This window comes from Pantherophis guttatus, chromosome 3 (assembly GCF_059756535.1).
Source record: "Pantherophis guttatus breed Tessera chromosome 3, ASM5975653v1, whole genome shotgun sequence".
NCBI classification, from domain to species: domain Eukaryota; kingdom Metazoa; phylum Chordata; class Lepidosauria; order Squamata; family Colubridae; genus Pantherophis; species Pantherophis guttatus.
This window is the reverse complement of record NC_142065.1, coordinates 174,878,716-174,891,718: the sequence shown is the minus strand read 5'-3', so window position 1 is coordinate 174,891,718 and position 13,003 is coordinate 174,878,716. Positions and strand designations below refer to the sequence as shown.

At 35.4% G+C, this 13,003-nt stretch overlaps 1 protein-coding gene across 4 annotated transcripts; it reads right to left on the bottom strand.

The window, feature by feature from the left end:
* Nucleotides 1-345: 345 nt before the first annotated feature.
* Nucleotides 346-12,748, bottom strand: LOC148114916 (DGAT1/2-independent enzyme synthesizing storage lipids-like). 4 transcript variants are annotated; one of them, XM_087890565.1, is made up of 6 exons: nt 12,679-12,748; nt 10,732-11,068; nt 6,892-7,085; nt 2,744-2,804; nt 1,742-1,881; nt 346-652 (listed from the first exon to the last, which is right to left on the bottom strand). In XM_087890565.1, exons 2-6 carry the CDS (start codon nt 10,790-10,792, stop codon nt 548-550), a joined length of 561 nt encoding a protein of 186 aa, XP_087746691.1. In that variant the 5' UTR covers nt 10,793-11,068; nt 12,679-12,748; the 3' UTR covers nt 346-547. The 4 variants fall into 4 exon arrangements, with proteins under 4 accessions (XP_087746691.1, XP_087746689.1, XP_087746690.1 ...); XM_087890563.1 differs by having other exon boundaries at nt 6,892-7,099; nt 12,679-12,706; XM_087890564.1 differs by having other exon boundaries at nt 6,892-7,039; nt 12,679-12,706.
* Between the last annotated feature and the right edge of the window lie 255 nt (nt 12,749-13,003).

Genomic DNA, 13,003 nt, shown 5'->3' with positions numbered 1-13,003 from the left:
GCGAATCGGTAGTGACAGGATTTGAATCCCATTACTGGAAAGCAAGACATACTAACTTCACAAAATTCTTACAGTCTACTAAAGAAGCTATCTAAAAAATATTACATAAGGCAAGACAGGTTTCTAGTAATTGTTTTCAAAGTGTTTAAGGATAAATCTTTTTATGATAGCACTATACACTCTTAATTTTTTTCAGAGTATCGACATCAGAGTAACTGGTCTATATTTTGCTGTGTTTCCTTTTTGAAGATTAGAATAACAGTTGGTGTTATCCAGTCATCTGCCAGTTCACCAGGATTTTGCAAACATAATTCATAAGGGTTTGGGGGAAAAAAAATCATGTAATGCTTTTGGTATTTTAGGATGCAATTTAATCTGGTCCTGGGGATTTAAACACATTGAAGAAATAAATGTTTTCACCCCATCTCAATCTTTCCCCAACATTTTGTTTTCAAAAAGTGCCTGATGGAACGCATGAACTACACATATACATATATTAGTTACATATATACATATATTATCCACAAAGATTGTTGATGTTATATCACTATTTATCATTGTTATGTGCTTCAAAGCGTTGCCTAAGAGCATGCAATATGCTTCCTGGGATTTTTTGGTGTTTGTCCCGTAAATCTTCTATTGCCCTTTGAGTCTGTTGGGGCAGTGGAGTGGCATGACGTGGGATGGAATGGGGGAGAAAAAAGAAAAAAAAAGATTTAATTTAGATTTATGGTTCAGGAACTATTGCAAGAACATTCCGGAACTAAATATACAGTAATGGACTCTTAATTGAACACACCACATATTAAAACATATATATATATAATTCTAACTTGCTCTTCATTACAGTCATTAACATACATTTGAAAACCAATGTTATCTTTGATTTTATCTAATGGCAAAGATTTTTTCTCTCTCTTCCTACTCATGCTATACTATTCATAATCAGATAAATCACATTTTCCTATAAATCTGTAAATATATGGTGTACAACTATCTGTCTCTTTTGCATACTAACTGCAAAACTGCCAAGTATGCAAGAGATCTACAGTCTATTGCATACTGTAACCAAGAGTAAATTCATATGAGTCAGAATAAGACCATGGTAAATGGAGTTGAACATTTCCAGCAATGTCTAGTTTAAAAAAGTCCCTCCTTTGCATCATGAAAACACAAACTTTCATCCCTTTCTCCTTCTTAGAAATGGCCCTGCAGAAGAGTTGGAATTCTGCAGTATGGCTGGAGATGTTGTTCAAATCTTCTTCTACATTGTCTTATCCTGACCTAGGCTAGACTGTCTGCTGCACACAGTAGTATCATTAAAAAGCAGAATGCATGCTGATGCCTCTTATTTAATTTGCTCCTAACTGTGGTTTGTTGAATAAACCATAATTGGATGAATTCACCTTTTACTTGAAAATATAAACTTATTGGGTAAGAAGAGGTTGAGCCCTCTATGATGAAGCTTTAGTGTGATATATATTTGATGGATATTTTCATTTATGCATGCTGTTAATCATATTCTGTAGCTTGAATAAGTGCTGTTTAACCAGTAAGGGATGGGTGGATGATAATCTTACATTGACACTTATGTACCAAACACTCAACAATATTTATGCACCTCTAATTAATGTATTTCAATAACTGTTTGCAAATAGTTGTTTATAGAGCTTATAATTTCATAAAGAATGAAGTTTTAATTTGAATGGATATTTTCCCCTTACAATAGAAATACACTTACCTTTTCAGCTAATTTTTCAGGAGTTATATCTGGATCATATGGAATTGGTTTTCCAATATGGGTTATAAGTTTAACTGGAAACATTCCACACACTGGAAAGGGTAACCATCGATTTCGCTCATATAACCATCTCATTGCTCCTGGGTACAAGTTTTAGAAAATCTCAGATATGCATATTAGCAGATTGCCAAGAGTTTCATATTTGACTTTGTTAGCAGCTTATATTTAAATGAAATAATTATTACCAGCACTGGAATCAACTAATGGAAAATGTTTGCAGTATACAGAAACAAGAAAATAAGCCATCATGTTTGGAGCCTTACAGTTTGCAAAATACAATTTAGATTCAAAAGTTGTGAAAAAAATAGAATTAGGAGAAGCAAGCTAATCCTGACACATAAATAGACATACAAATACAATTAGCCTGACAGACAGCAGGCTGATAGATAAGTAGACAGATAAACAGACAAGACAGGCAGACTTTCCAGGATAAATACCAATTCATTTACAGAATATGGATAACTTTGCTGAATTTCCATAATTTCAGGGTCATCCCTGTGCCTTGTAATCCCATGACATGACATCACTTATGGGAAATGTATTAAATCAGTTTTTCCACCAAAGCTCTGGTGTACTGGAATATCTATGCATGCATCAGTGGTGAGTTGCCCCTGGTTCACATTGGTTCTATAGAACCGGTAGTAAAACCGGTGGGAGCTCCGCCCACCGACACCGACGTCATCTGAAGAGAGAGCATATACATTTTTTTCTCATTCTAGGATAAAACTCATACGTACCACCTCTTAAACAGTTTTCCTAGCAATAAAATGAAAATAATCCCAAATTAACGTAGCCCAATTAGATCTTTACTTTACTTAGAACTCAGATTTAGTTATTCTTGCTTGAATCATTCAAATTAAACATGGTAAGCAAAAATGCAGATGTATAAATTTATAATCTTAAATAAATAACATTCCCAAGAATACATAAAGTTTTACTTACTTATATTTACATATGTCATATATCCTTCTCTAATATTTTGTGTAAACAAAGGAATGATTGGCTAGAAGAAATAAAAGAAACAAATAATAAAATTCTTTTAGTTACAGTACATGAAAGGAATGAAATGTATTGTTTGGACATAAAATACGTCAATTAAAAGGTTATATTGATAAACTGGGACTTCCGGTTGGTGCAGCGCGATCCAGTTGGGGGAATAGCGGGGCTCTAATGAGCCCCGCGAAAATCCCGACTGTTGAGCCGCCGCCAACAGGTCTGCGGACCTACCCTGTCCTGTAGGGAAAGGGGGAGAGAGGGGACCCCTTGGACGGCTGAGAGGAATGGATGGGTTCCTCGGGGTCGGAGGAAGCTGTCTGAAGCCAACGGCGGGGGATCGGCAGCCATGGCGGCTGCCTCAAAACTGTCCCTAGCTTTAATTAGCAGCTACAGGCTATTGGAGCAAGAAGACCTAGCAAAATAATTTACAGGAGGAAAGGACCCTTTAATGAATCATTGTGATTACTAACTCACTACGAATGATCGTTCTTGGAAAGTTATAAAAATTTGAAAATCCCCTTTTTCTAAATGGAAATGGATTATTTCTGAAAAGAGAAAGAGGGAAGAAGCGATAACAGGAATTTTTTAAAGCAAGGGGAAAAGACAAGCGGAACTTTATAATGGACAAAATGGAGGATAGCTGAGACGAAATGAAAGTGCAAATTGTTGATTGCAAGCGGCTGAAAGAGAAACTATGTGTCTTGCTATTTAAATTGGATTCTTTTGGAAACAACCAAGGAGTCTTGATTTTGGAGATATCCAATCTGTCTATTGGAGACTTTATTGATGAAAAGAAAGAAGAAATTAAATGGAACAATTTAAAACTGAATTAATAGACGCAGCAACAAAAGAAGGGCGTGGAAACAAAAGAAGAGATGATGATATTATACAAGGAACTGATAATACAAAAGAAATAAATTTTATAGAATTTTTAACTCTGATAATAGGGAAATTGAAAAGGAGCTTTTCTTTGGACAGATTGGAAAAAGAAGAAATGGAATATAATGGGTAGCAAGATAATAAAAATAATACACTCTGATTAAAATGGACATGCAATGTTTAATGCCTATTTGAAATTTGAATACTGATAGGAGTCTTTTTATTTTCATTGCTTTTAAATTTATGTATATAAATATACATAAATTAATTTGGTTATGAAATAAGAAATAAGGCTACAAATGATTGAATGAAAATTTGATTTCTTAAATGTTTTAATGCTTAAATGAAATTTTGAATTTCAACAAGAGTTATCCATAGATTTAATAGTTGGATTGATATGAGGTATTTTTTTCACTTTGTTTTTTTCTTTTCTTTCTTTTGCTATTTTCTTTGCTCTTTATTTTTATTTTCTCTCTTTTCTCCCTTTTTGTTTCCTTTCTTCCTTTCTCACTTTTTTACTTCCATTCCCTTTAAATTTGACTTTACAAATACACATATTTGGTTATGAAATAAGATTACAAATGATTGAATGAGAATATGATTTTTTAAATGTTTGAATGCTTAAATGAATTTTTGGGTTTTAAAATAAATATGAAGAGAGATGATTTTAAAGGAAATTTATAATCCAGGAGAAAATATGTGAGAAGATATCTGTTAAAATTTATATTGAGTTAAAAATTGTGGGAGAATGTGTTGAAAAAGCAATTTACATAATATGTTGTGAATTAGTTAAAATAAAACAGCCAAAATAATAGATGTAGGTGTGGAGGAAAGCATGCTGGTAATACCAGCCAAATAAGAAAGGGAATTTGGAGGAGAAGATGCTGGAAATCAGCCAAAAAAAAAAAAAAAAAAACAAGAGAAGAATTGAGAATGCAAAATGTGGAAATAGAGTGGTGGTCATATTTGCAATTAAAATGCAGATATAAATCTGATATGGAAAAAACTGGAATTCAAATGGAACCAAATCAGTTGGATAAAATTTTATTAGGCCCCAATGAGAAATTAATAACCAAAATTTACAATTTTCTATTGGAATATAAACTAGCAGAGGAAGTAGTTAAAGAGAATATGATCACATGGGCGACAAATTTTGGGTATGCAATAGAATTAAATAAGTGGGAAAAATTGTGGAAAAGTATTAATAAATTAACATTATCTGTACCATACAAAGAAAATGCTTATAAATTGTTCTATAGGTGGCATCTACCACCGGCGCGAATTTCTAAAATGTTTCCCAGTACATCTCCACTCTGTTGGAAATGTAAAGCGCATAAAGGGACATACTATAATATATGGTGGTCATGTCCCAAAGCTAAAAAATTCTGGAACAATATAAAAATGCAACTGGAACAAATAATAACTCAAAAGGTACCATTAAAACCAGAAACTTACTTATTAGGAACACCTACAAGCAAATATGAAAAAGAAATAATATATTTAATAACACACATTTTGACTGCAGCAAGAATCATATACGCACAAAATTGGAAACAAGAAGAGGTCCCGACTCAAGAGAAATTAATATCCAAAATTATGGAATGCACTGAGATGGATAGACTCACCAAGGAGATCCAAGGAAAAGAAGAATCTGAATATTATCTGGTCTGGCAAAAGTGGTATAAATGGTTAGAGGGAAGTGAAAAAAAATAGAAGAAGAAAGAAAGAAAAATTAAATAAAAGAAAAGATATCAATAGAGTAAAATAAATTTTTACATCAAATGAAATTTAAGAAAGAGACACCAGATATCAATAAAATAATATCATTATATAAGGTGAGAGAAATAATGTATACTGAAGAACATAGGATATTGATATTGTAACAATTCAGATATTATAGGTAGATGTCATTAAGATGATGCTTGTTGTAAATTGTTTTACTTGCATTTATAAATGTATTATGTGGTTTCTTAAATTAATAAAAGTTTAAAAAATTTTTTAAAAAGATTTTGGTGGGAAATAGGTTATTCCTTCACACAGTGAAGAGTGTTTGGCTGATTGTTTGCCTTAGTCATGGCTTCAGCCATGAAGAATATATATGTGCACATGCTCTCATTTTTATATATCTTCATAAATCAAGGTAGAACTACATTGCCTTCGGTCTGACTTAAGCGTAGTACACAAAATTATCTGCTACAAGTGTCATGTTTACATTTCACTCTTAAAACAAAACTTTGAAGATTGATTACTGGAGCACAGATGTGTACTTTAAATGAGATGTATGATCTGTCGATTGAAAAACCTTTGTAATCTCAAGTTTAAGATTTGCTGAATGGATTTATTTTCAATCAATTGAAAAGCTAGGTTCCACAGTTTTCATATTCACTCTCCTAGCCATTTTCTCAATAGCTGCCACCAATGTCACTTTTGTAAGGGAAGGTAATGATGGAACTTTTTTGAATGTGAAAAAGGCAGATATGGATATGACACCCACCCACACAAAATCACCTGGTCAAAGGAATTAACATAGAAAACAAAAGTTAATTGCCTGATTCCATTGCACCAAATTTTATATACCAATGATTTTCTTTTTTCTTTTTTTTTCTGGGGAGTGGAGGAGAACAGCATCATTTTTAAGTTTTATAGGGTAATGATTTTATTTCTAATTTTATGACACTTGTATTATTTATCATTTTACTTTCTTCACTTGTTTTTCAGGAGAGCAGCATACTTTTTATTACAATCAAATTTGGCACGGATGGGTAAGTCATATGCTTTGGTTTCCTGTGCACTGCCTTTCATATCTAATAGTTGATGCCATCGTATGGATTGCTAAGTGTTGGATAGACAAATTTTTACTAGAACAAAAGGAAAGAAAACTCTTCCTTCCTATTTTAATTTTTACTTTTATTTTCACTACTTTTGTAGCTATGCTATTTGCATGCATGACTACATAATGTATAATGTATGCATTTATACTTTCAATGTCTTAAATAGTTTAGCATAATAAAATGATGAAAATAAAAAAGTGATTTGAATTATATGAACTGAAAAAAACAAGATTTTCCTTTTCCTGGCCTGGCCAATCTGATTTGTAGTTGTATGCATCCTCCTGTGCATTAGCAAATAGCTTAAAAATAAATAGATGATATTTATAAATGCACATTTCGCTTTAAAAGACCACTAGGAAAAAGATATGAAGATAAATGGCTTACCACTTTGGCATCTATAGCTATGTGAGTAAATCCTTTACGTTTTCTCCATATTACTTTATACTGGCGATTTCCATAGTTTTGCTCTCGTTTGCCTCCTGGTGCAATTCCAAGTAAGTGCCCTTGTTTCAGAACGTTCATACACCTTTCTCTTGTAGAACAATCACAGTGATAAACGGAAAGGAATAGTTTTATTCCTGCAAAAGCAGACCTAAGAAATCATTCTGTTCTTGCTTGTAAAAGAAAACAGAATACATATATTTCCATCATGTCATAACATCATCTGTCTGGAACCTGCACTGCATATCAGACATTAATACAATTGAGCGAGTCCAGAGATATTTCATGAGAAGAGTCTTCCACTCCTCTGCTCACAACAGAATACCTTATGCCACCAGGCTTGGACAACTTAGAACTACGTCGCCTTCAGTCTGACCTAAGTGTAGTACACAAAATTATCTGCTGCAATGTCCTACCTGTCAATGACTACTTCAGCTTCAACCACAACAATACACGAGAACACAATAGATACAACTTAAGGTAAAGCGCTCCAAACTCAATTGCAGAAAATACAACTTCAGCAACAGAGTGATCAATGCCTGGAATGCACTACCTGACTCTGTTGTTACATCCCCAAACCCCCATAACTTTAATCTTAGACTGTCTACTGTTGACCTCGACCCATTCCTAAGAGGTCTGTAAAGGGCGTGCATAAGTGCACATGCCTACCGTACCTGTCCTAATGTCCCCATTTATTCGTATCCATTTGCCGTATTCATAATCATGTTTATACTTATATCTGTTATCTTATACATGCTTGACAAATAAATAAATAAAAAATAAAAAACTCAAAACAAGATTTTGAAGAAGAAAAATTGGACTTCACAGGTTAGTGAATCAATTTTATTAACCTTCCCCCTAAAAAAACCCTAAACATAGTAATTTTTTTCCTGGTAAAAGCGAGAAAACATGGTCTACCACGGAATAGGAGATTCTCCCAGTAAGTCTATACAACCTAATTACAAAACAGTGATAGTCAATTGGAAGGGCTCCATGATAATATACAAGAATCGCTGGTCCTTCGGGTAAATTTTCTAGTCCAGAAATCTCATAACCTGTTAATGGGAGAACAATGAAATGGCTTCAGTTTCAATTTTTTTTCCAGAAGAGTTTCCTATAGAAGATCACATAGAAAAATGGCATATTTTTCTTATCAAGCTAAACATTTTAAATCAAATGTGCTTTTTGGAACTATCACATTGATCCTCAAAATAAAAAAATGAAAAATGAAAAAAATTAGAATCTTCTGAGAAATCAGTGTTACTGCTTTGTGATCCCACACATTCAGTATAGTTTCCTATAAATTACTTAGATTCATGTTACTTAGTGACATCAATCCTTTCCCACAAATATCTTTGTCTTCAGAGATTTTGTCCATTTTATAACCTCATTTTTAAAAAGACAGTTTTGGCATTTTGTTGACACTTTCCAAAATTCTTACAAACATATAGAATGTATGAGCTTCAGATAGTTTCTTCCAGCTTTATCCAAAGGTCTAGTTAATGGTAATGGTTATCAGCCTAGGTACAATTTGGGAAAAACAAATTTAAATTAAAACAGCACATTTGGAGTTTAATATTAAGGCACAGGAAAAATTGCACATGGTAGAGGCAAGGATTAGCAGAAATATTGCTGATCTTAATTTGTTTACTGCCAGACTTCTAGTTATTGGGCTTTGCATATGAAATAAAATTCAAATTATTTTAATTGTCAATAAGGCTAGAACTACAGATTGCTAGGTTGGATGTCTATTTTGTGCCAGGCCAAAACCAGGACAAATTATGTCTTAGCATAAAATGTAAAGCCAATATGCTTCTAAGTAACTGAAACCTTAGAACAAAAGATATTACAGGTAGTCGTCTTCTTTTGACTATAATAGGAGAAGCCATATGACTGCTTCACTCAATGACTGCTTTCCAAGTTGCAGTCATTAAACAGAGCACTGGGGAGAAGGCCAGGGATTTTTGGGGTTGCTACACCGGTGATAAGAGGCACATGCCTTCCCCTACACAAGGGAGATCAGGGCCTATTCCCTGTCCCATCAGGGAAAACGTTGGCTAGTGTTTTTGCTAGATACGAAATCTTGTTCCTCCAGAAGGCGTCTCTGAACTTGCTGGTCTACTGTTGGTGTGACCCACCGCAGCTTGCACAGTCCTCTCAACACTCTCTCCGCTCATGTTTATGCTTTTCTGTTTGGAAGACGTCTTCATCAGATTTTTCTCCACTGTCAGTCTGGGTTGCTTCACTGTGCACTGGAGCTGACTTGTGCGCCGTCTGTGATGGTGCTGGTCGTTGCAGGGTCTCCGCAGCCTTAGTGGAGGATTAGTGTGCTCTTGCTTCATCAAAAGTGATGTTTAGGGTCAGGTTTGACCTGGCCAGGAGTCTTCTCTGTAGGGGAAGATCTCTAACGCCGCAGATTAGTTGCTCTAGGAACATGTCATTGAGGTCTCGGTACTTGCAGTGCGTGGCAGCCTTGTGCAGGATGGCCATGTAAGCACTGATTGGCTCTCCTTCTCGTTGCAGCCGTTGCTGGAACTCGTATCTCTGGACGAATTTGGAGGGTACCGGGGCGTAGTGTGCCTTAAGCAAGGCTTGTAAAGCCTGCCTTGGTAACGACTGAACCGGGGTCGGCTCAGATAGTGATTCAGCCATGTCGAAGACTTCGGGGCCACAGTGGCTCAGAAAGAGAGGTCTTTTTCTGTTGTTGGAGAGGTTCTGTAGGTCCCTGGCCTCCAGAAAACACTTGAACCGAGCCATGTACGACCCCCATTTCTCTATGGTGGTGCAAAAGCAGACATCCTGGTCATCTTGCTTGGCACTGAGCTCATCCGCCTGGCTGGATTCGTCGTTGTCAGCTCTTCAGCTTGCTTCTTGTTCACCTCAATCCCATTCTCATCGCCAATGTTAAGTTGGGTGAATGAGGAGGCAGAAGCAAGGTCTTCAGTAACAACAGCTCTTTAATTCACAGTGTGAATCCAGCAAAGCATACAGTAAAACAGCTCCCTTTATATACTTCTCTGGCCAGGGAGTTAGCCAATCACCAACGTGCTATTGTTCTTTTAAACTTCCCGCCAAAACTATATACATTACACCCACCAACAGCTATTAGACTTGAAAATGAACATGGCAAGAATAGCTGCCAGTCCTGAGAAGCAACTTTGGGGGATAAAAGGGGTCATAAGTAAGGCCTGTGCACTCTTTGAGTGCACTCTTTAACTTTCTATCTATAATTGGTAGCTTCCATCCCTCTGAGTAATACCTGGCAGACTAGCTGAGAAGGATGTGGCAAAAGTTTGCGTGCATGTGAGAAAATGAAAATCTACATTGCAAAACCAATAAAATTTTTGTCTTACTTTAAATTCTTCAGGTCTCTGCAAATTCCGAAGAACCAGTTATAACTCAGTGTTCAGTTAAAAATGATTTGAGCTTGGCTATTCACCTGGGCTGTGAGTGTGTGTGTGAGTGACCATAAGCAAACTTGATATTGTGTGGAGTACTGCAATTATTCTCTTAAATTGAGGTTAAGGCAGCTCCTTCATTCAGTTCTGCAACCTCAGAAATTAAGGGAGTTTCTTGACTAATTGCAGAAGCATTTTTTAAAAAGCGAATTCTATATAAATTGGCAGTATGCCGCCTGTTTTCCCTTTATTTTCTACTACATTCTGATGAGGTTCCAAGATACAAATGACTGCAGATAAGGATTGGCCCCAGGAATGATGTCTATGAGGGAAAATATATTCCTTAACTCTGCCTTAAAGAATTAATGAAGAACATCCTACTTACTGTGCAGTATCTTTCCAACAAATCTGACACCAGTGCGTATATTTTCCTTGGCATATCCCATTGTTTGCTACTGGTATCTTCTGGCAAATTACCAATTTTTTTCCACACATGAAGTACTAGACTAGTGGCATAGAAGCAGGAAAATGCAAAAATAAGTGGATAATATAATAGTATCAATATCGCTAACACTGTTATGGGATATACCATAAAGCCTGCACATTCCTCCAAAATGTAAGATGACCATATGGAATATTCTTTTCCAGGGGTATAGAATATATTTTCTGCAGTCATGTTTAAACTCAGTCTACATGAATAAAAGTCCAAAAGTGCTTTCTTCCTGGAAAATAAAAAAAAAGTACAAACATGCTTTAATATAATTACTATTTGCAATATTGAGCTTTCGAAGAACAGCAGAATATCAGAATGGCACTGAATACCTTGTAATGACACTTTCAAATAGCCTTATGGAGAAGGCCTTTCTGGGCTGTGAGATAGTAAAACAAATCAAATCTTCACACAATCAATCAAACCATTGATACTTTTAATGAAATATTACTGGTATAGTTAGAGGGTCAGGCTAAACTTGTTTTTTTTTTTTAACCAACCAAGAAAGAAAAGGTTTGAATGGCCAGCCAAAGGTGCACCCCCCCTCCTTTATTTTTATTAGAAAGGGATCAATACTAGACTACTTGCAAGAAACCCGCCTTCTTTTCCCTTCTGCTAGAACTTGTTTCATTATGATAGGCATCTCCAAGGCAGAATGGGATGAGAACTTGGATGGTAGTTTTGTTTGAGGACACTAATTTTCATTTGGCAAGTTAGCTTCAATTAAACAAATAGTAAAACAGGTTTGTATCTAGGACATTAATCTTCAGTTGGCAAGTGAGCTTCAAGACTTTCATCACCATAAATTCCAAAATACTCCTCTTGTAGTTCTTCTGCAGCTAATATCAGGGATGTTGCACAGCAAACCAGTCTCCCAGAGCGTATAAAAACATTGTGCTACTCTAACTTAGCAAGTGTTTCACTCCCACTTAATACATCTGTTTTAAAAAGAAACTAGTTATACATCTAAACGTTCTATAGCTTCTGAGTATTGGAGTTCGAGGGAAAAAAGTAATGTGTCTGGAATCAGCCAGCACAGATGCCAAAACAGCTGTATAAGTATGGAAAAAGGCATCATTCCCTTAACTGTTCAGTAAGAAATGCTTCACGCATGCTTCACTAAAGGATTTCCTTATACCATTATACAGTAATGCAGAACAAGATAAAGAAATATATTGTCTCGCAATCTATCACTCTTTCGCAATCTATTAATAAGGAAACTCTCTGATTTACTGACAGAATGAATAATAAATTCATTATTCAGAATAATAAATATAAATTTTACAAATAATAATCATAATAAATAAATATTTCCTGTCTTTGTTTTCTGTAACCTAACCTGCTCAAAGAACTTCTAGCAGAACAAGAGAGATAGAAGCAATAGCATAACACTGTTCCATGCGCACTCTGATAGCTGGTATCACTATTAGCCTCTCTTCTTGGCTTTGTTCATAGATGGAACGATATAGCAGCAATATTTCAGATTCTACTGATATCTGAGAAGCAACCTCAAAATGACCACAAAGTTTTGGAATAATATTCAGCTTTCTACAAAACGATTCTAAGACTCTTCATCTGACACCATTTAGTCACTTAGAAGAGGTGATGAAAATAGGCGATTCAGCTGAATTTCCTTCAGAATGAAACAGTACTTTATACATTAACAACCCCAACTTTTCTGCAATGAAAATATTACACTGAGGTCAGTATCAAAACATTAAAAGAAAAGTTGTACATTTATAAACAATCCGAACATTATTGATTAAAAATAGAAGGGACTCACACACCCCTCCCAGTATTGAAAAAAAGGCAATGAATTTCACCTGCATACACAATCATTACCTGTTTCAAACAGCTTGCTTGGAAGATTAATTTTACTCTGATGAAATATGGTTTTAAATGAACAAATGTTACACTCTCCTCCCTCAGAGGGTGGAGTAAGAACAAACTGAATTCAAATGGATTTATCCATGGTTGGCTTACTGGGGGTTGAAAACCTCAATAAATTGCATGCTGGAAGGTGTCGCACATTGGCGATTGTGACACATATTTTGAGTGACAGGGAACCGCAGCAGAGGGATGAAAGAGCCATATGTGGCTCCAGAGCTGCAGGTTGCTGACCCCTGATCTAATCTAATTTGATGCAGGAAGGCATTTTCTGGGAATA